General features: G+C 31.6%; 1 protein-coding gene across 1 annotated transcript in view; it reads right to left on the reverse strand.

Moving 5' to 3' along the window:
- Positions 1-970: 970 nt before the first annotated feature.
- Positions 971-23,213, reverse strand: part of LOC145010859 (alpha dioxygenase) — a 71,380-nt gene continuing 49,137 nt past the window's right edge. The window contains exons 3-10 of the mRNA XM_078969420.1: positions 4,546-4,695; positions 4,240-4,373; positions 3,932-4,145; positions 2,559-2,704; positions 2,138-2,368; positions 1,805-2,007; positions 1,482-1,725; positions 971-1,408 (exon numbers count right to left, since the gene is read on the reverse strand). Coding sequence (XP_078825546.1) covers positions 1,186-1,408; positions 1,482-1,725; positions 1,805-2,007; positions 2,138-2,368; positions 2,559-2,704; positions 3,932-4,145; positions 4,240-4,373; positions 4,546-4,695 — 1,545 coding nt within the window. The 3' untranslated portion in view covers positions 971-1,185. The remainder of the gene's footprint in view (positions 1,409-1,481; positions 1,726-1,804; positions 2,008-2,137; positions 2,369-2,558; positions 2,705-3,931; positions 4,146-4,239; positions 4,374-4,545; positions 4,696-23,213) is intronic.

Consider the following 23,213-nt stretch of genomic DNA (forward strand, 5'->3'; position numbering starts at 1 on the left):
TCATTTTTTTTTTTTTTTTTTTTTTTCTTGGAAGTGAAATTTGTTAAAAACAACTCTTTTCTTTGGTTAAAAAACCAATTCGGTTTAATTTTTTTTAAAAAAAAACCGTTATATATATAAACCTGCTCCTAACTAGAAATTCAGTTTTAACCTAACCCATTTTTCTGGTTTGTTTAAAAAACTAGTTTGTTTGTTTGTTTGTGCACCTCTATTTAATTTTTTGGAAACAACAAACGAATTAAACGGAAGGCTTCTCGAAATATTTCGACGAACACTCCAGGTTCGAGCTCATTTACATGACAAACCCAATCTCCATAGAGATTTTTTGAGAATTTTTTTTTCCATATGTGACACCATAAAATATAGTTTAAAGGAATGAACTTCCAACCTCTATTATATGAATGGAAAAAAATATAAATAAATTGTTTGGATACTTAAGACTAAAATTTCGTACCAAGCCCACATCTTTGTATATATCAAACCGCAATTCATACGGGATTCTTCTTTTAATCATTTTTCCCAATCATCAATAGATTTATTTATAATTTTTAAAGTATAGATCAAAAGACTGTCTGAAGTAAATTGAAAATTGATCCGAATAAACCAAATTACAATTTAATTGATTGAGTTTTCATAATTTGAATTCTAAGGGTAGAAGGATGGTTGGTCACGCAGTTGTAAGTTTTGTTTGTATATTAATATCAAAATGTGTTGGTTGAGAGGACGGATTTCTAAGTGTTTAGGATGGGATGATTGTAACTTATAAATGCGATTTGAGAAATGTGCGCCTACATCAAATGTGGGTTGGGATGAATGAACTCCCTCCATCCTAAGACTCTAGACATTCTAGAAATATATATCCATGGTATTAAAAACTAAAAATAAAGACATATGAAAGTGTTCTTTGGATTTTTGGATTATCAAAATTTCAATTTAATAGATAAAACAAATTCAAAATCCAAATATTCAAACCATATATAATGCTATTCAAATATTCAATACCAATATTCTCCTATTGTCCATATGGACCCTTCATCTTCTACAACATCTCGATATGAACCAAACATTGCATCTAGAGTCCAGACTGTTCGCCTTAACAAAGAGGAAAATATCGCTATTTACCCATACATATTATCTTTTTCTATACTAAAGTTTATGAAACATCATGAAGTTGACATATTACGATCAGGCTAAGCGCCAATACAAGGGTACATAATTAGGGGGATTAGGATCTGAGTCCCACACAGAAAATGCACTCGAGCATCTCATCCAAGTTTTTGACATATTAGGGAAATGTCTGTCAATAACGCATTTCAGGCTCTCAGTATTATTGATCCATTGTAGTCCTTTCTTAGTGTACGTTTGTGGGTTAAAATTAGTGGTAAAGAAACGATCTGCTTCAAGCCTCCTGCAACCACAGTTAAACAACAATATCACGAAACATATGACTAGTTAACCAATTTCAAGAAAAAGGGAATCACCTTGAAGCAATTAGTACGAAGATGAAGAAAGCAGTCTCACTAATGGCAAAACCTTGTATCTTTTTCTCTGCATGTATCCCCACTAGTAGATCAAGCTTCTCAACATCATCTCCATATATTTCATAGAGCGCTTCAATAACCTCTTCATCATCAGTCATATCATCCCATTTTCTAATAGGAATCATTAGCAAGTTCCTCCTGAACTCATTGTACCGAGGAACCTTCCTTTCTCTATCTCTATAAACTGTTCATCTCATTAGCATATATATATATGTGTGTGTGTGTGTGTGTGTGTGTGTGTTAAAGTTACTATGGGTACATACTTTCTATGGAAGCCATGTCTACGAGATCTGTTCTCTCTTCACCATTGATATCATGAGCCACAAGGTTTCTCATCCATAATGGATAATTCCATAATGTGACTGCTCCACAAGACTGGTGACCCATGGATACCAACATCTTCTCCATACCAATTTTAGACAATCTTCTTTCTCCTTCTTTCCCAATCATATCCTTCATATTCACCCTATAAATATTATATAAACCTTTAAGCAATATTATTTACAAGTGGCTCAAAAAATCACATGAATATATATATATATATATATATATATATATATATATATATATATATATATATATATAAAGAGTAATACTCTTCTTGGATTGGTGGAGCTGATTTGTGATTTGAAACAACATCATTAATGTCTCGGAGAAATATTTTGTCAGGCAATGTTGTGTGCATTCTGTAGACGCTTACGAACTCCTCTGTCAAAGAATAAGGGACTCCATGATCTTGTGGCCTTTTAAGACCCACCAATCCACTTAGTTCAGCTCCGAATATATTCCCAAATAGATCCTTCACTTTCTTCCCAAAAATGCCGTACCTGCAATAAACCTATAAATGATCAGTATATATTTTTTTTTGATCAAGCACACTTGTACCAAAAATAATGTTGGTCAATGTCAAAAAAAAATTATCCTTTCAAATTCTAGAATAAAATAAAGAATCATAATGAAGTTGTACACTTGTAGCCTTCATTTGTGTCGGTTATGTTTTGTGACTTGCTTGCTTACCAGTTGATTCTCATTGCTGCTAATAGGGTATTAGTCTTGAGGAGTTCAACAGTCCAATCAATGGTGTGGATCTTGGCAATAATTGTTGAGGTTACTAATCTTGCATGTTGGTAAAGCTTCTCATCATCAAATTCTGGATAATGCTCCTGCAAACAAGATTGTCAAAAACTCAAGGAGAAACCTATTTTGGACCAATGATACTAACTGAGTTTCTTGAATACCCATTTTGAAAAACAAGATGTTATATATATATATATATATATATATATATATATATATATATATATATATATATATATATATCCCTATTCTAATAAAAAAAATAGTTTTATTTTCCTTTTGACATGTGTCATCCTATTAATACTCTTAATTAATGCATATTTATTCTCCTTTTTATCATGTGTCACTCTATTATGCATCCTAATTAATGCATGCCACTTGTCAACCTATTAATTCTTTATTTCAAATTTCATATTTTAAATTTCTCACTTTAATTATATTAAATTAATAACATTAGAATGAAAATTAAAATAAATTATAAAATGATATAATTTCACATATTTATTTAAATCAGTGATTATAATTTTATATAACTAAAAATATCTCTTAATTAATAAGTTATTTAAAATAATTGATTAATAATTTTAAGTTTTTATTATAGAAATTTAATTTATTTTATAACCGTGGTTCCCACGGGTTATAAACTAGTGTATATATATATATATATATATATATATATATATATATATATATATATATATATATATATATCTTTACTATCTTATAAAAGAAATCTAACTATTTCTAAAAATAGATTAATTATAATAATAATCTTTTTTTAAGACGTCCAAATGATGAAGCTAATAGTACAAGTAACTATTAATAAAATAATATTAAATTTTAACCACATTTTGAATTCAAATGTTTATCATCAAATCTCCTTATATTTCTCAGCAATTTGATATGGTTCCCTCAAATCCCGGATTCATTCAAATTTTCAACCCTTTTAGATATCCTTAAATTTAGCATGTTGATTCAAATATCCCTCCAATCGCATATACCTCTTTGTTCCCTCCTCTGCTATAAAGTCCACCGTCTAGGAACAAAAAATGATTTCATCTCCCAAATAACACCATAGTTTGATTATTTTGTCTTCGACATGTACTTTCTTTTGTAACATAACATTTTTGTAGAGGAAACATATCACCGGAAGAATTTACACGCCCCGCCGCTTTGCGCGGGTATGCTGCTAGTATATATATATATATATATATATATATATATATATATATATATATATATATATATATATATATATATATATATATATATATATATATATATATGTGTGTGTGTGTGAGAGATCCACTTACCTTGAGCATATCACAAATAGCATTATGCTCTTTGACAAATAAAGCTTGCAACAAGGAGAAACCAGCCCAACAATTTCGTATATCGCCCGATATAGGAATCCATATGTCATCATGTTCAAGAAGTCCATCTCTCGAAATCTTTAACTTTCCGTCTTTGTAGGCTCTTACCTTTCGCATACCCGCTTCGTCATTTCCATAAATAACACTTCCATCCCTGCTCAAATCAGTTCCTAAGATATAACACAAGCTGTATGTGATTTGACTTGTATAGAGTCAAACCATAAATCATTCACATATGGCCCACTTACCACCATGGTGTCCGTCTATTAATGAAACCAGTGTTGGGTTGAAGCGATCCTGTCGAAATTTCTTTGCTCCGATAGAACTTGAACGACTTCAAGGGACACTGACCGACAACCTCCTCGGGAGCTACAATTTCAATCTGTCACAGGGGCATCGTTGGTCAGAAAACGTGAGGTGGACTTTGATGTGTAGAGTACAATTTTCCAATATGATTAACAAGGTTTTTTTTTTTTTTTTTTTTTTTTTTTTTTGAAGTAGAATGATGGAGAAGTAATTTAAAATATCGTTGTTATCAATCTGATAAATGGGACCTGATGGGTGTCCTCCATATGATCAATCCAGTCATGAATCATGAACTGTAACCAAGAGCAAGCAATCATGTTGAATTGTTTTCCACAGTCTCTAAATTGCTTTCTTTCCAGTAGCTTTGTGGCCACCACTGATGGATGAGGATCTAGCAACTTGAGATTTGTACCACTTCAATAATCTTGAATATGCAAATGTTAATAGATTTGGGGGGAAGAGTTTCTAGAAACAAAATATTAACATGTGATCGGTGTAAGCTTTGGTTAAAAATCATTGGTGAGCAAAAATATATTATATGTGTAATGTCCTATCTTTCGACATTTTTATTTATTTATTTATTAAAAAAAGGGTTTAGCGAATTAAAATGGTGGCTACATAAATTAGAAGGTTAATTAAATAATAAAATAATAAATATTAAAAAAACAATTAAACATATAACTATAAAAAAATGGTGGCTATATAACCATACATTAGGAGTAGGTTAGATTTCCCGTTAAAAAAAATTGATAGAAATAATAAAATAATAAATGTTAGAATACAAATCTAATAGATCTTGATATTTAATAATGACAATAAATAAAGTAAAAAACAATATTTAAGTACAAATTAAACATATAAGTATAGGGTTTAAATTGTAATTTTCAAGAAATCAGTTTTGATGAGATATTTTAATGTAGGACAGATTTGGTCATAAGGCTAAACCCGAGGGACCATAACTGACAGATCATGGTTTCTGTATTTTCTTCCGCCCCTGCTACCTGGCAAGAACCGGTGCTTCCGTCTCTTTTTGTATCGTGCGAGAAACACGTCTTCTTGAAAGCAATCTGATGTCCAACAACAATTTCTTATATATACTAATTTTTAAAATTTTAATTTTTTAGAAACCTCACAAATCACATGTTAATTGTCATCGTACTATTGTAATTTTTAAAATTTCAATTTTTTAGAAACGACACAATATGTTAATTTTTTAAAAAACCTCACAATATGTTAATTTTTTAGAAACCTCACAATATGTTAATTGTCATCGTACTTCATAATATCATAGGAGGAGTTGATGTCGCCGGAGAAGCTGATATCTCCGGAGTGGAAGGAGGATGCCGATTACGAGATGAATAAGCTCATGTTTGACGTTGATGTTAGGAGGTATACAACTATTTGACTCTCTTTCCTATTTTTGAAATTAGGTTTGACTTAGTGGGATACATAAAGGTCTGAAACAAAATTGGGCATTGGATTAAAATGAATGTTAATATGAAGCGGCAAGGTTTTATAGGTTAATTAAAGGATAAATGACACAAAAAACATTTTTTTTACACAGAAATTTGATTTTGATACTGTGTTTTTTTTTGTCAATTTTGATACTGTGTTTTCTAATTTATTACAATTCTGGCCACACTGACCGGTTAACCAGGTTACATGCTGATGTGACATGATGACGTGTCAGTTTTGATGACGTGGCATGTTGACATTATATGCTGACGTGTCAAAATTGAATTTTTTTTTCTCACAAAAAACACTAAGTTTTTAATTTTTTTCGATTTGGACACTAAGTTTAATTTTTTCTTTCAACTTTGACACTATGTTTTTTTGTTCCAAATCGAACATCATTTTTTCCAATTTTGTTCAATATTGACAATTTTCTATTTGAAACCGTATGAATATTTTTTTTAATACATTAAAACCGTATAAATATGTTTTTCTTTTTCATTTAAACACCATAGTTTTGTATAAATATATTTTTTTACACTTAAACCATAATTTTATATATAAATATGTATTAGTTATATAAAAATTGTATTTTATATTAAATATGCAAATTTCAAATGTGTTTGGAGGTTTGGAAGCGTGTAGTCGATCAAAACTCAGATATCAAGTTTGCAACCCATCAAATTTTTATATCTTATTAGAAGCTTATGGTTAGTGTGATTCTCATGATATAACTAATGCTTTGAATGTATGAAAAAAAACACATTGTATTTAAATAAAAATGTGGTTTTTAAACGAAAAATATATGTTTATACGGTTTAAAATATAATAAAAAAATATATTTATACGGTTTCAAATAGAAAATAGATAAAATTGAACAAAATTTGATAAAAGATGTTCGATTGGAACAAAAAAAACATAGTGTTAAAATTGAAATAAAAAGTTAAACTTAGTGTCAAAATCGAAAAAAGTGAAAACTTAGTGTTTTTTATGGGAAAAAAATCAATTTTGATACGTCAGCATATTATGTCATCATGCCACGTCATCAAAACTGACACGCCATCATGTAACCTGGTTAACCGGTCAAGTGATCAGAATTGTAACAAATTGGAAAACACAGTATCAAAATTGATACAAAAAAAATACGGTGTCAAAATCGAATTTTTGTGTAAAAAGAGTGTTTTTGTGACATTTACCCCTAATTAAATCCAATTGCATGATTATTAAGATTTCAAAAACATGGAAAAATATTATGAAGGTAAGTTTGTGGTTTAATTATTTATAAGATGAGTTTATTGACTAATTAAGTTGTGTGGATTAAGATAATATCTATTTGATAGCTATTGCGTAATATTATATAACAAAACCAGGATTTTATTATTTAACGAGTTGATTAATTATAAGTAATATGCCTTGTCTAAAAGCTAGGTTGTTCTATTGGTCAAAGAGAGAGACAAGCTTAACCTAATAATTGAAACACATAACTATGTATGAACCGATTGTTATAAAAATAATAACAGTGAATAAGAAAAATATTATGAAGTATTATTAAGTGATACTTGTGTTACGAGCTAAGTAGAGATGATTAATATGAGATGTATGTGTTCAGGGACATGGGCAGTCTTTCAACTACTCCAGTGGCTTTACTGTGTGTTAATCTTCAGGTGAGTTTTCTCACTATGTTTAGCGGGTCGAAGGCACCAATGCCAGCCCATGGTTTGTTATGCTTAGTATGCTTGTTGTCTGCATAACTCTTGTATGTGTTATGTGTTTTATGTGTACCAGGCGGGGTCCGATGTCAGGCGGGGCCCATTCTATGTTTGTGTAACGCCCGTAGATCCGGACTAGTGAATTTAGAGATAATAGGGGTTGAAAATGACTTTTGACAAAAGATTATTTAGAATAAATAATGTTAAACAAGTTGTAGAATATGTCTCAAGGGTTCCGTACATATAAAGAATGCCGAAATCCGAGTTATAACAAAGAAGTTATGACCAGTCGAAGTTTTCGTCAAAACCGGCATGACACCGGGAGACGTAAATAGTGAATTTATGATGGAGGGACTTTTTAGCCTTAGAAATCTGAACAAAAGTTGCAGTATACGTTAAACCGAGAACATACAAAAAAAAAGAACGCCCAAATCTGACTTCGTATGAGGAAGTTAGGAATTTTCTAAGATTTGACATAACAGTGCATGACCCGAAACTCAAATTTTAGTTCGAGCAGTTTTTGGCCTACGCGAACTAAATGAGAGTTGCAGATCTCATTAATAGGAACTCAATGATCAAAAGACAGACGGAAACGGAGTTCGTATGTAGAAGTTATGAATTTTACGCGGACATTTAACAGTATAATCTCCTCCTACTGTTAAATTTAAGATTGGTTGAGAATTAGTTGACAGAGTCTAAATGAAAGTTGTAGATATTATTTTTACCTACGCGTGGATATAAAGAATGTCAAAAACGGAGCTCATATGAGAAAGTTATGAATTTTTGAAAATCGGCTGATTTCTACCCTGTATGCGATACCACGTGTCAGCACCAGGCTGTGCCTGAGTGTCTCCAGCTGGCTCACGACATGAGTGACCCTCCAGCCCCTATAAATAAGAGGTGAAGCCCTCTTCATTCCTCACACCTCCCATCACTTCCCTCTCTCTCTCTAGATATTCGTTTGATAATGAGAAAGGTTCAATTTATGCTTATCTAAATGGTGTTTTATATTTGAAGCATTGCCTTGTAATTGAATTTATGAAATTGTTATGGTTGTAGATAACTTAGGAAATGATGTGTTGTGTGCGGATTCTTCCAATGGTTTGGATAAAGCATGCTTGTGGCATTTTCGTCTTAGACATGTCAACAAGAAATGCATAGCCCAACTCCAAAAAGATGGAGTGTTGGAGTCATTCGACTTTAGGGATGATGACGTGTGCGAGTCTTGTTTATTTGGAAAGATGACCAAGTCACCCTTCACTGGTACTTGTGAAAGGGGTGAGGGTTTATTGGATCTCATACATACCAATGTGTGTGGGCCATTTAGATCCACCACCAGGGACGCAAACTGCTTCTATGTGACTTTCACCGATGATTATAGTAGATATGGGTATATTTACTTAATCAAGCACAAGTTAGAAACCTTTGAAAAGTTCAAAGAGTTTAAACAAGAAGTGGAGAATCAATTGGGCAGGAAAATCAAGATGCTTCGATCCGATCGAGAAGGAGAGTACCTAAGTCTTGAATTCCATGACTATCTCAAGGAATGCGGAATAGTTTCACAACTGACGCTGTCTAGGACACCGCAGTTGAATGGTGTGGCTGAGAGGCGTCATCCAACCTTGTTGGACATGGTTCGTTCCATGATGAGTCGTGATTCACTACCCATCTCATTCTGGGGGTATGCCTTAGAGACTTCCGCCCATATACTTAACTTAGTCCCTAACACCTCACGAGATGTGGACTGGGAAGATCCCTCATTGGCACATATCAAGGTTTGGGGCTGCAAGGCTTTCGTAAGAAGAGAGACTCACGACAAGCTCGAACCTCGTAGTGAGCGATGTATTTTCATCGGCTACCCGCATAAATCCTTTGGATATCTCTTCTATAGACCGAGTGACAATGTTGTCTTCATTGCGAGGAGAGGGGTTTTCCGAGAGCGAGAACTCATAAAACAAGGAGACAGTGGGAGGCAAATTGATCTTGAAGAGATTCAAGATTCAAGCGATGAAGGAACCTCTAACGCTGGCGCTCAACCCGAGGAGGAAACTCCGGTTGAACCAATTGACGAATCCTTACCTCTTAGACGTTCCGAAAGAGTTAGACTTCAACCCCAGTTGTATGGTTTTCATATTACTACCGAATGGGACACGTATATTAGTGATAGTACACTAGTAAATCTAGATGAACCTAATAGCTATAAGGAAGCCATGGCAGGCCCGGAGTCGGCGAAATGGAAAGAGACGATGGACAGCGAGATTCAGTACATGTATGACAACCAAGTTTAGAATTTGGTTGACAATGTGACTGGACGTAAGACGGTTGGGTGCAAGTGGATCTTCAAGAAGAATACGGACATGGATGGGAATGTGCACACGTACAAGGCGCGATTGGTTGCAAAGGGATTTACTCAAACTCCCGGATTTGACTATGATGAGACCTTCTCACCAGTTGCTAAAATTAAGTCTATTAGGGTGATGCTATCCATTTCTGCATTTCATGATTATGAAATATGGAAAATGGATGTCAAAACCACTTTCCTTAATGTGAAGTTGGATGAGGATGTTTACATGGCTCAGCCAGAGGGTTTTGTCAATGCGAAGCATCCCAATAGAGTGTGCAAGCTTGAGAAGTCTGTTTATGGACTTAAACAAGCATCTCACAGTTTGAATCTTTGCTTTGATGAGAAAGTCAAAGAGTTTGGATTTGTACGAAGCGAAGATGAATCATGTGTATATGTCAAAGCTAGTGGGAGTATAGTTAGCTTTCTCGTGTTACATGAAGATAACATATTACTCAAAGGAAACGACATCCCGACACTGTAGGAAGTTAAGTCCTGGCTCGGGAAGTGTTTCGCTATGAAGGACCTCGGAGAGGCTTCCTATATTTTAGGAATAAGGATAGTGAGAGACCGAAGTAAGAGACTAATAGGACTTAGTCAGAATACTTACTTGGACAAGGTACTAAAACGTTTTAGTATGGAGAACTCGAAGAAGGGAGAATTACCGATCCAAAGTAATGCCAAGTTGAGTAAGACTCAAAGTCCGAGTACTGAAGCCGAGATAGCTAAGATGAGCTGAGTACCTTATGCTTCCGCAGTAGGCTCAATCATGTATGCTATGACTTGTACTCACCCTGATGTGGCCTTCGCCTTGAGCATGGTCAGTAGATATCAAGGGAACCCTGGCAGAACACATTGGACTGCAGTCAAGAATATCCTTAAGTACTTTCAGAGGACCAAGGAATGGTTTCTACCTCTCAGAGGGAGTGATGACTTAAAGGTGCGAGGGTATAGTGAGGCCAATTTCCATACCGACAGGGACAACTACCGTTCACAGTCACGCTGGGTCTTTACCCTTAATGGAGGAGCAGTGACTTGGAAAAATTCCAAGCAAGAAACCGTAGCTGATTCAACGTGCGAATCAGAGTACATTGCAGCAAGCGAAGCATCAAAGGAGGGAATATGGTTGAAGCACTTCATTGGAGACCTTGGAGTTGTACCTGCCATAGAGGAGCCAATGGAAATTTTCTGTGATAATGAAGGAGCGGTTACCTTGACAAAGGAACCGAGGGATCATGGTAGATCTCGATATATCGATAGAAAATATCACTTTATTATACATCGGGTATCGTCAGAGGATAACCCAGCATGTCCGCTTACAAAGGGACTGAGTAGGGTTAAACATTTGTAGCACGCTAGGAGCATTGGGCTGAAGGACGATGTTAGTTTGGATTATATAGTTTAGATATAAGTAATAGATAATTGTAATTGACATTTGATGATTAAATAAAGGAGTGTTATTTATTAGTACAGTTACTATCTTATGTTAAGTGGTTGACTATTATTTTGCTTTGCATGTTTTGACTTCCTGAATAACTGAGTTAATTAAGAATAATCGAATTATTCAAATGGTCCACAGTCGTTCATATGTTGGAGGTAGGTATGAATGAAGACTATCATGAATTGGACATAACAAAGGTTTTTTTTACAACATTCATGAGTGCTTATAAATAAGTTTTGAGCATTGGAATAAACCCGCGCTTGCTGGAATCACTTCATGGAATCTATCACGAGTGATCGCAAGACGATAATAGCATATGGTCTTAAAACCAAGATATATGGTTTATCGTTTGCTGATTGATTATACATTGATGATGCGAAACCGCATCAATAAATTGATGTCATAAAACGCATTGTTGTATATAATTTGATTAGTGAGTAGTAAATGCATATAAGTCGAAGTTTATCTGTTTCTTTTATCCTAAGAAGGTAAAAGCGATATCAGGGCCCCTCGATGGTTTTGATTTGACTTATGTATCGGGCCCATAATCATATTTGATAAGTACTTGATCCGGTTGTGCATGGTCCTTTTGGGATGCCTTCACCAAAGCAACTTGACTGGAGAAATAATAGAGAAAGATGTTATTATGATTTATTAATATATTATAGGAATAATATATTAAAGGAGAAATCATATTTGTTTAATTAATATTGGTCAATAATTAATTAAGAATTAATTTTGTGATCAAATGTAATTAATTAAACTACAGGGGCTGAATTGCAATTATGTGAGAGTTGCAAATTAGGGAAATGGATGCCCTAAGGGAGAGGTGGATGAATTCAAGGGGATAAGGCCCTAGAATTCGTCCAAGGATAGGGTTCTAGACTTATCTTATGGATTACTTGGTGGGCAAGCAATTAGATAATGATAGAGACTGAAACCCTAATCTCTACCCTATATAAAGACTCCTTGGCTAAGGGAAATCGGCCACTTGATTCTAAGAAGCCTTAAAGCCGATTTCTAGCCTCTCCCCTCTCTCTCTCTCTCTCTCTCTCTTGCCTCTCCATTTTCTTGTGGTGTTTGTGAGCCATTAGAGGTACTACGCTTGTGGTACTTGCTTTCCAAGACAAGAGATTGAAGATTTGTGTTGTTATTGAAACATAACAACAAGAGGTATGTAATCCCTTCTAGCATATAAATTTCAAAATACATAGGCACATGCTAGGGTTCTTCTTGTGTTCATAAAGTTGTAGAGGGTAGCCCATGTCACTTGGATATCAGACCATAGGGGTATCCCATGACATTCCAGGTAAAGACCATAGGGGTAACCCATGTCATTCCAGGTAAAGAACATGGGGGGTAGCCCATGACATTTGGATATCAGACCATGGGGGTATCCCATGGCATTCCAGGTAATGACCATGAGCGTAGCCCATTGTAACTATATGTATGTCGCATGGTATTCTGTGGTTGTATGTTATATGATTATTTGGGAACTCACTAAGCTTTTGCTTACATTTTATTTGGGTGTTCTCAGGTACTTCCGGTACTAAAGGGAAGGACCCGGCTTGATGACACAACATTCACTCTCCAACATTTTCCTCATTTATTGATATCGATACTCTAATATTTTGACATGTCTTTGATGTAATGGATTTTTGGAAAAAAAATTATGATTGTGATTCCTATTTTAAAAATGAAAAATTTTATCTGGTTTTTGGGTTGTTACAAGTTGGTATCAGAGCCTTAGTTTGAGGGATTTAGGCATATCCTCGAGTGTGTCAGAATGCCTTGGTTTGAGGGATTTAGCCTTGGATTTTAATGCATCACTTCATCAACTTCCATCTCTGATGAGAATCAAATTTTTCAAAGGTTGTAACACGTTTCTTTCTATGGTTGTTTTAATCTTTCATATCTTTACAAAATGATCCTGGTGGGTAAAATGATTTTAGTTTATTCAAATGTGAACTTGCTTCCATTGCTAAACTCGTAGTTTTGACTATTTATTTTAGATTATTTTTGAATAAAATCCAACATTTTTACCATGAAATAGAACTGACAATATTAATTATATTGTTTTATCTTAGAGTTATTAATATTTCTCATATTTTTGTGTTTGTTTTAACATAAAATGGAAATGATTGTATTAATTACATGGTTTTTATTTTACAGGTATCAAAAGTTAATAGTTTTTGGTTATTCTAATTAATAAGTGCATTAATTAAACGTAATGGTTATATATCCGTAGTAACTAAAAAAAAAAAAAAAAATAAAAAAAAAAAATAAAAAAAAAAAAAAGATTAGAGTTTTCGTTAATAAAAAATCTTTGGTATAAACTTTGCGACGAATAAATGAACGGTCACAATTAATAAGTTCAATCCGAAAATGTGATGGTAATATTTATATAGAAATTAATATCATCGTTAAGTGACACCTACATCTCAACATTAAGAGCCAAACAAAAGTTGCTATTCTTTACAAAGGGCTTTCATTTTATAATATCTATCATGGGTTGGAGCTAAAGTGTAAATGGACCAAGAAAATAATTGTCGTGACGTAAACAATATTTATATTTGTAACATCTCTATTTTGAAAGTGTTCTCCGGCAATATATGAATATAGGTACAATATTGTTGTTTACAAATGTATGTTGTTGATCTATTGTATTACTTTATTTCATTTCATTTGTTAAAAAGAAATATGTTTCCTATTTGAGGAGCTGATGGTTTTAGATTTAACCAGACGAAATCTCATTCGTAGCGCATGTTAAAACTATTTAGTTATAACGTTTACATGTAAACATATGTAGTTGACAATTATTAATCATTGACATCAAATGCAATAACAATTATACACTAAGTTGATATCTAAAATCCTAACTTTAATATTTGGAAAAGTTTCCAAAGGATAAAAAATATTTAGTGAATTATGTAACTATTTTAATTTTTAAGGAGACACTTGTTTATAGAATAAATGAGTTTATTAAGTTTATTTACCATGATGGTGTGGGATCAAATTCGTCTTTATCATGTATATTTTTGTGTCTTATCTTTATTATCCCGTATTGCTTAAGAAAAAAAAATGTATCTTTTTGTGTCCTATATTTATTATCCTGTATTGCTTAAGAAAAAAAATTGAAGTGAAAGAAATCAACTATAAGTAAAGATACTAATATATTTCTTATCTCATGTTGCTTAAACAACAAAACTCATAGGAAAACATACATCTATAAAACTCATAGGAAAACATACATCTATAAGTAAAAGAAGCTAAAATCATTTCTCTTATATCTTTGTTGTCTTATGTTCTTGATTTTGACTAGTTTAGGTAACATTTCAATAACCACTTTTGTTTTATGTTATTAGAATTAAACGACATTAAAATAAAGTAACTTTTATTTTCAAACTATTTTGCCGAAAATTGATACTTTATGCTTGAAATCAACTCATTGTGTAAGCCCAACATTGTTATAATCAAATAGAGAAAAGTTCCGATATTTTGGGCAAAATTTTAATAAAGTCTTAAATTTTATTTTTTAATAAAAAAATCCTGACTTTTTTATCATTTGAATAGAAAAGTCCAAGAAATCGGTTAATTTATTTACTTTAGTCCTTTTTGACATGTTCAGCAGGTCATGGGACCAAATTGTTACTTTTTCGAAAATAACGGGACTTTTTTTGCAGATTTCGTCAAAAATTTTATATGATTTATAAACATATTTTTTTAAAATATCTGTATCAATTTTTACGTATTTGTGTATTTTTTATGTTTTTATATGTATACATTTACGTCTTTTTTTGTTTTTTAAATATATAAATGTATTTTTTACTTATTTATATGTATTTTAGACCCTTTTACATTTTTTTTATGTATTTTTATGTGTAGTTTTTTTTTTATGTATTATGTATTTTTACGTATTTATGTATTTTTAAGATTTTTATATAGATGTTTATGTATTTTAAATGTATAAACATATTTTTTTTACGTATTTACATCTATTTTTAAGTATTTTACATATTTTTTATGTATTACGTATTTATGTATTCCTTTAAGTGTTTTATATAGATGTTTTTGTATATTTATGTATTTTAAGTGTATAGACGTATTGTTTTAAGTATTTATATGTATTTTTTTTAAACTATTTTACATATTTTTTGTGTTTTTTTTATGTATTATGTATTTATATGTATTTTGCATATTTATGTATTCTTTTAGTTTTCATATATAGATGTTTATGTATTTTTATATATATTAAATGTTTAATTGTATTATTTTTACGTGTTTATATATTTTTACGTAAAAATAATACACTTTAACATGTAATGTACATAAAAATACATAAACATCTATATAAGAAAACTAAAAAAATACATAAATACGCAAAAATATATATAAATACATAATACATAAAAAAACACATAAAAAATACACAAAATAAATATGTAAAGTACTTAAAAAATACATATAAATAGGTAAAACAATACGTTTATACATTTAAAATACATAAATATACAAAAACATCTATATAAAAAACTTTAAAAAAATATATAAATACATAATACATAAAAGAAATATAAAATACTTAAAAATAGATATAAATACGTAAAAAATACGTTGATACACTTAAAATACATAAACATCTTTATAAAAAGCTTTAAAAATACATAAATACGTAAAGATATATAAAATTACATATAATTACATAATATATAAAAAATAACATATAAAAATACATAAAAAAATATGTAAAATGGTTTAAAATACATATAAATAAGTAAAAAAATACGTTTATACATTTAAAATACATAAAAATACGTAAATATATACTTATAAAAATATAAAAAATAAAAAAATACGTAAAAATAGATATAGATATGTAAAAAATATGTTTATACATTATATAAAAATTTTGACGAAATTTGCAAAAAAGTCCCTTTATTTTCGAAAACTTAAGAATTTGGTCCAATGATCTGCTGAACAGGTCTAAAAGGACTAAAGTGAATAAATTAGCCGGTTTCTTGGATTTTTCTATTCAAAAGGTGAAAAAGTTAGGACTTTTTTATTCAAAAAATAAAATTGAAGACTTTATTAAAAATTTGCCCAAAATATCAGGATTTTTCTGGAGATATCTCTTTTTTCTTTGAACTATAATATTTGTAAAAGTTTCTAAAGATAATAAATGATTAATGAATTATGTAATTATTTGAACTTAAAGGAAAACTTTATTTAAAGAATAAAAGAATTTATTAAGTTTGTTTACCATGATGATGTGAGATCCTTATACCTTTATCATGTGTTATTTTGTGTCATGTTTTTTTTATCCCACATCGCTTAAGAGAAAAAAGTTGAAATGAAATCAATCAACTATAAGTAAAGAGGATATAACATTTTTCATCATGTTTTTTTTTTGACAAAACTTATGGAAAAACACACATCTATAAGTAAAGAGGCTAAAACCTTTTCTCTTTTCTCTTTGTTGTCTTATGTTCTTAATTTTGTTTCGTTTAGGTATCAACTGCAACATTTCATGAACCATATAAATGACCATGGAAGTTATTATTTATTAGATTATTTATTTTTTAAAATAATCATATTTTCTACTTTTTCTGATGTCCCATATTGATAGAATATATTAAAATGATATTATTTAATGAAAATGTTATCTTCAAAAACTTTCGACTTGTTTTTTTAACCTCCATCAAAATCCTAAGAAAAAAGGTTCTTTTACCCTCTCAAGTTAATTTTTTTCCGGGTTTTAGTATATATTATTAAGTTTTGACGATTATATAAAAGTTCAATTTCTTTTAATATTTATATAAATACAATGTTCAGTTTAATGTTTTTAAACAATCTTCAAATGTTTATTGTCAAAAAGAAATTATGTATATGTATTGTGATGATTTAAAAGAAATTTACTATCACTACACATTGGAATGTGGAAAATGATATACAATGAACATGAACATAATCATGTTTTAAGTGTTTAAATATATTTCTTAAATAGTTTGAAAATTAATGTTACTTGATTTTCTTGCAATTTAATTATAATAATATAAAACATAAATGGTTCTTAGAATTTTATAGTTTATGCCAAAACTGACCACTAATGGATATAAATAATAGACATTGAAAGCCATATTATGATTGTGAATCAATAATCAAGAGTGAAGGATAAGAGAAACAAATTAGTTATCTTATATTAGGAAATATGAAAGGTTAGATATATGTGTGAAGCAATATGAGACAAATTGAAAAAAAATCAAAATAATATGGTAAAAGATAAATCATTTATGTTGAACAACATTGATTTGGATGATATTCTTTATAATATATATATATATATATATATATATATATATATATATATATATATATATATATATATATATATATATATATATATATGTTCATGCTATTGGTGAATATCCAAAACATTTCACTACATGGTTACACAATTATACTACATGGTTACACAATTATGCATTATTTATCCAGTTACTTGTATGTGTAATAATCCAGTGTGAGCCAACATACATATGTAACATAATAGAAGGACTAAAACCGGATTCATAAATTAGGTTTTGTGCATATGGTCAGGGAATTCGTTCAGGTTTTGTTAGAATGTATGATCTCCAATCCCATTCTAAAAAAACTATATACATCTATGAGAAGGGAATAAGGTTTATAATTAAGATAAACTGTGACATCTCCATTTTCATGGCCAGAAAAGACCGATTTAATTATGCTTATTTAATTCGGAGTATTCTTTTGAAAAGATTATATATGCAAAATTTTTTCCCAAAACTTGGTAATGATATTATCAAATTATTTTCGAAGAAATGTGTTTTATTACAAATATCGAGATGTCATCGTCAATACAAAAAACATAAGCATAACGAAATATTACATGCATTGCAGTAATTAAACTAGTTGCCTAATAGCAGAATGTATCTTTTAAATCTCAACCTGTGATACAGTAAACCGGTGGGTTATGTTGGGAAACCTGGTAAGTACATAGGGTTTTCAACAAATAATAATATACTTAATATGTTTAATTATCAAACAATTAACCCTATTTCCCATCCCCATTATATCATTTATTCTTAAGGTTCTATCCTAAGCAGCATCTATGCTGATAGTACTAGTTCATGGATTCTTAATGATACTTGTCGATAGGGTTTCTTATATATTTATTCCTAAGGATTTATCCTAGGGGTCATCTTCTTTATTGACAATATTATTTTGGGGAATCCTCCCATTATACGTGTTAATAGGTTTTAGATTATACCAGGTGAACACATAGTTTGAAAACACCTACTGGTTGCGAGCCTGCTAGCGTTCCATAGGACTGTCTAGAATAGTACGTGGTTGTCATCTATACTTTTCTAGATGATGTCATCGCCTAGTAAAATAGTATTAGTAAGTTAATGCCTATTCTTGCTTTCATCTTTCAACACCTATTTCCCTTTTTATTCTTTTGAACCCTCATTACCTATTTCTACCCTTTACATTATATGTAAGAAAATACATATATGGTAAATCATATAAAAATCATCTTATAATATTACATCTAACATAGAATATTTTTTTTATAGATAATAAGCATATAGAGCATTTAATTATCTAGACACTTCATAGCTATGTGTAAGATGAAAGTAATTATACACTCACTTGACAAAATGTCGGGTGATTGGTGAATCGGGCAGAGCTTCGCCTCACACCGTTTCCAAAAGACATACATGTAGATAAAGCTAAGTATTAGTCTAATTACATATTTCATGGAACTTATTATCCTAAGGACTTAGATTCCTCGACAATCCTAAAGTCTACATCAACATCTATCATAGACCAGTCAGGTATGGTAGTCAAGAGGTAGGATCATTTCGGCGTATATCCTTTCTAAAATCCAACAACCAACCCAACATGACCATTCTAGTCACCTGCCCTACAAGTAGATCACTTAGAATAACAACTTTGAATCATTGATAAATCTTAATTATAAGTTCCTAGTAACGACTTATAACTCATAAATTATTCAGAAGCGGAGTAAGTGTAGCTCACTTACATAGTATTCTTTATGAAAACTGGGAATCTAAACGGTAAGACACTGACTCGGGAACTCCTACTCCAATATTACAACTATCTGAACACTCAGGGATGTCGTAGGGCTTTGCCGCAGGCTAAAAACAAAGGAAAAAGGGCTAAAACCGAAGAACTATATATATATATATATATATATATATATATATATATATAGAGAGAGAGAGAGAGAGAGTCTAGGGATAATGGATGAGGAGCTTATATGCCAGGGACTATTTATAGGTGATTTTTCGAAGTGTGCATCGTACATCAGGGGTGCACGTCATGCGCTTCTACGACGTCGCTCCTCCCGACTCGTGCCATATATTATGATATCGGTGGTCTACATACGCATCTTCTAGAAGGTGCCACGTGTCACATTCCCTTGGTGTCATGTGTCGAAATCTCACGAGCCATGTCTACATGTCTCTTGGAGGAAGGCGGCTCCCGACCATGCTACATGACACGGCCTACGTCGCGCACTTTGCGCACACGATTTTTCAGATTTTCAAAATGGTATAACTTCTTCATATGAGCTCTGTTTTTGACGTTTACAATAAACTGAGTAGGCCAGGTTGAGAACCTGGTGAGTACATAGGGTTTTCAACCCACGATAATATAGTTAATATTTTTAATTATGAAATAATGAACCCAATTTCCCATCCACATCATCTTCTTTATTCTTAAGGATCTATCCTAATGATCATATATGCTAACAATACTAGTTCAGGGATTCCTCCGTGATACTTGTAAGGAGGTTTTCTTCTATATTTATTCATAAGGATTTATCCAAGGGATCATCTTCTTTATTGAAAATATTATTTTAGAGAATTCTATCATTATACATGTTAATACGTTTTAGAGTATACCAGGTGAACATATAGTTCAAAACACCTACAGGTTGCGAGTCTGCTAGCGTTCCCCAAGACTGTCTAGAATAGTATGTGGTTGTCATCTATACTTTGCTAGATGACGTCATCACCTAGTACAATAGTACTAGTAAGTTGCATATTCTTGTTTTCATATTTCAGCACCTATCTCCCTCTCTATTCTATCGAACCCTCATTGCCTATTTCTACCCAATACATTATAGGTAAGAAAATACACATATGGTAAATCATATAAAAATCATCTTATAATATTCCATCTAACATGGAACATTTTGGTTATAAATAATAAGCACATAGAGCATTTAATTATCTAGATACTTCATAACTATGTGTAAGATGTAAGTAACTATCCACTAACTTGACAAAATGTCCGGTGATTGATAAATCGGGCAAAGCTTCGCCTAACACCTTTTCCAAAAGACCTAGATGTACATAACGCTAAGTCTTAGTCTAATTTCATATTTCATGGAACTTGTTATCCTAAGGACTGAGATTCCTCAACAATCCCAAGGTCTACATCGAGATCTATCAAGTAAGGATCAGCCAGACAGGACAGTCGGAAGGCAGGATCATTTTGGCATATAGCCTTTATGAAATCCAACAACCAACCCAACATGACCATTCTAGTCGACTGTCTTGTAACTAGATCAATCAATATAACGACTTGGAATCATTGATAAATTTTAATTATAAGTTCCTAGTAACGACTTATGACTATAATCATAAATTATACGGAAGCAAAGTAAGTATAACTCTCTTACATAGTACTCTTGATGAAAACCGGGACTCTAAGTGGGTAGAACACTGACTCTGGAACTCCTACTCGAAGATTACAACTAGCTGAGCACTCAGGAGTGTTGTAGGGCTTCGCCGTAGGCTAAATACAAAGGAAAAAGGGCTACAACCGAAGAACTATTGAGAGAGAGAGAGAAAGAGAGAGAGAGAGAGAGAGAGAGAGAGAGAGAGAGAGAGAGAGAGGCTCCAAGGGTAATGGGTGAGGAGCTTATATGCTAGGGACTATTTATAGGTGATTTTTTCAAGTGCGCCTTGTGCATTTGAGGTGCACGTGTTGTGATGTCGGTGGTCCACATACGCATCTTCTAGAAGGTTACACTTGTCATATTCCCATGGTGCCACGTGTCAATATATCATGGAGCCACATCAATTTTTTTCTCATAGTAAGGCAGCTCCTGACCATGCTACATGGTGCCATCTCATGGTGCCATGTCATTGGGCGCGCTACACACTCACGCACATGCAATTTTCCATATTTCCAAAATGGCGTGACTTCTTCATACGAGCATCAATTTAGACATTCTCTGTATCCCGGAAAGCTCTCAACGAGATCTACAAGTTTTCTTTGGATCCCAATAGCTAATTCTCTCTCTTTCTCTCTCTCTCTCTCTATTAAAATTTTATATTTTTCATAGGCTTAGGCTATTGAATACACTGTGGAAAATCGTAACTCTTTCATCCGATGCCCACTCTCAACTATATTTATATCGTCTGATTCCTGTGAATGATATCTTTGTTTCTCATTTAAATTGTTTCAGTAAACAATCAACCGGATAGTTTTTTTTATTTCTACACCCGCACTGCTGCGCTGAAACTTTGAAAAAAATCATAACTTCCTCTCATGAAGTCATATTTGGATGTTCTATATATTCAAGCTCTCAAATTAAAAACTACTATGAATTTCGTTTAGATTACTTAAGCTAAAAAGTTATTTATCAAAATCTCACTTTTTACAATACGCAGAGTCGTGCCTGTTTAATCGTGAAACTTCGAAGAAGCATAACTTCTTCATATCAAGTCAGATTTCAACGTTCTTTATATCTATAGAATCATTATCACATATACTATAACTTTGTTTAAGGTTATTTATAATAAATAACTTTCTATCAAAAAGTCATTTTTAACACTTATCATCTCTAAATAACTTGAATATGCGGGTGTTACATACATTATTATCAAAAGAGTAGGAAGAAGACTGGAGCACAAACTAATCATGTAGCTTTGAAAGGTAATTGAATGCATTTCAAAGAAATTACTGAAATACGGATAGGGAACTACATGTCGTTCAGAATTATTATAAACTCATTTGGTTACTTGCAAATAGAATTTGATGCTTATTAAGTAAAAAGTATAGATACATGTAGTTTGAGAAGTATGTAGTGTGAAAATGATTTATAGTTATGTGAGGTTTTTGTCGCATGTCAATATATTTTTTTGTCTTCATACTTACATCTCATGGTTTTTGTAATAGTGATTTATTTAATTATGATGCAAAGTGGAATACTTTCATAATGTGATATTGTTAACTTAAATATATTAAATAATAATCACAAGTAGTGAAACTTATAGTATTGAATTAAGATGTGATTACATTGCATAGATGGTTTTAATCGGTATCTTTTCCATAAAAATCTATCATATACTAAAGTATATACCATATGTACGTTGTGAGGAGTTTAGTTGTTTTAGTGACAAATTAATCACTTGTTGGTACAATATACCTATTTAAATGGTCAATTTATGTGGAAACATGTAGATCAATGGACGTCGCTAGGAGGAAACATGAAGCAGATCTTGCACGTCAAGCAAGTTTTGTTAGCTCAGAGAGAAGAAAAATAAAATATTTCATGGTTAGAGTAAAAGTGAGTTAGTTAATTATGATGCAAAGTAGATTACTTTAAATATATTCCAAACATCCGTCATGAGCAATTTAGTTGTTTTTAATTAGAAATCACTAAGTTGTTAATACAAGATACCTTTTTAAATGATCAATTTATGTGGTAGCAGGTATATCAATGGGCATCGTCTGGAGGAAATATGAAGCAGTTCTTGCATGTAAAGCAAGGACAGATAAACTTAGAGAGAAGCGAAATAAGATAGGTAGTAGTTGTTTTTTTTTTCTAAATGATGATGTTGTTGTGTATATGCAAACTAGTGTCTACGGTGAAGGAGAGGTGATACACTTCATTTTTATTTTAAATTGTGAAGA

This window comes from Lactuca saligna, chromosome 8 (assembly GCF_052625555.1).
Source record: "Lactuca saligna cultivar CGN05327 chromosome 8, ASM5262555v1, whole genome shotgun sequence".
In the NCBI taxonomy this organism is placed as follows: Eukaryota; Viridiplantae; Streptophyta; class Magnoliopsida; order Asterales; family Asteraceae; genus Lactuca; species Lactuca saligna.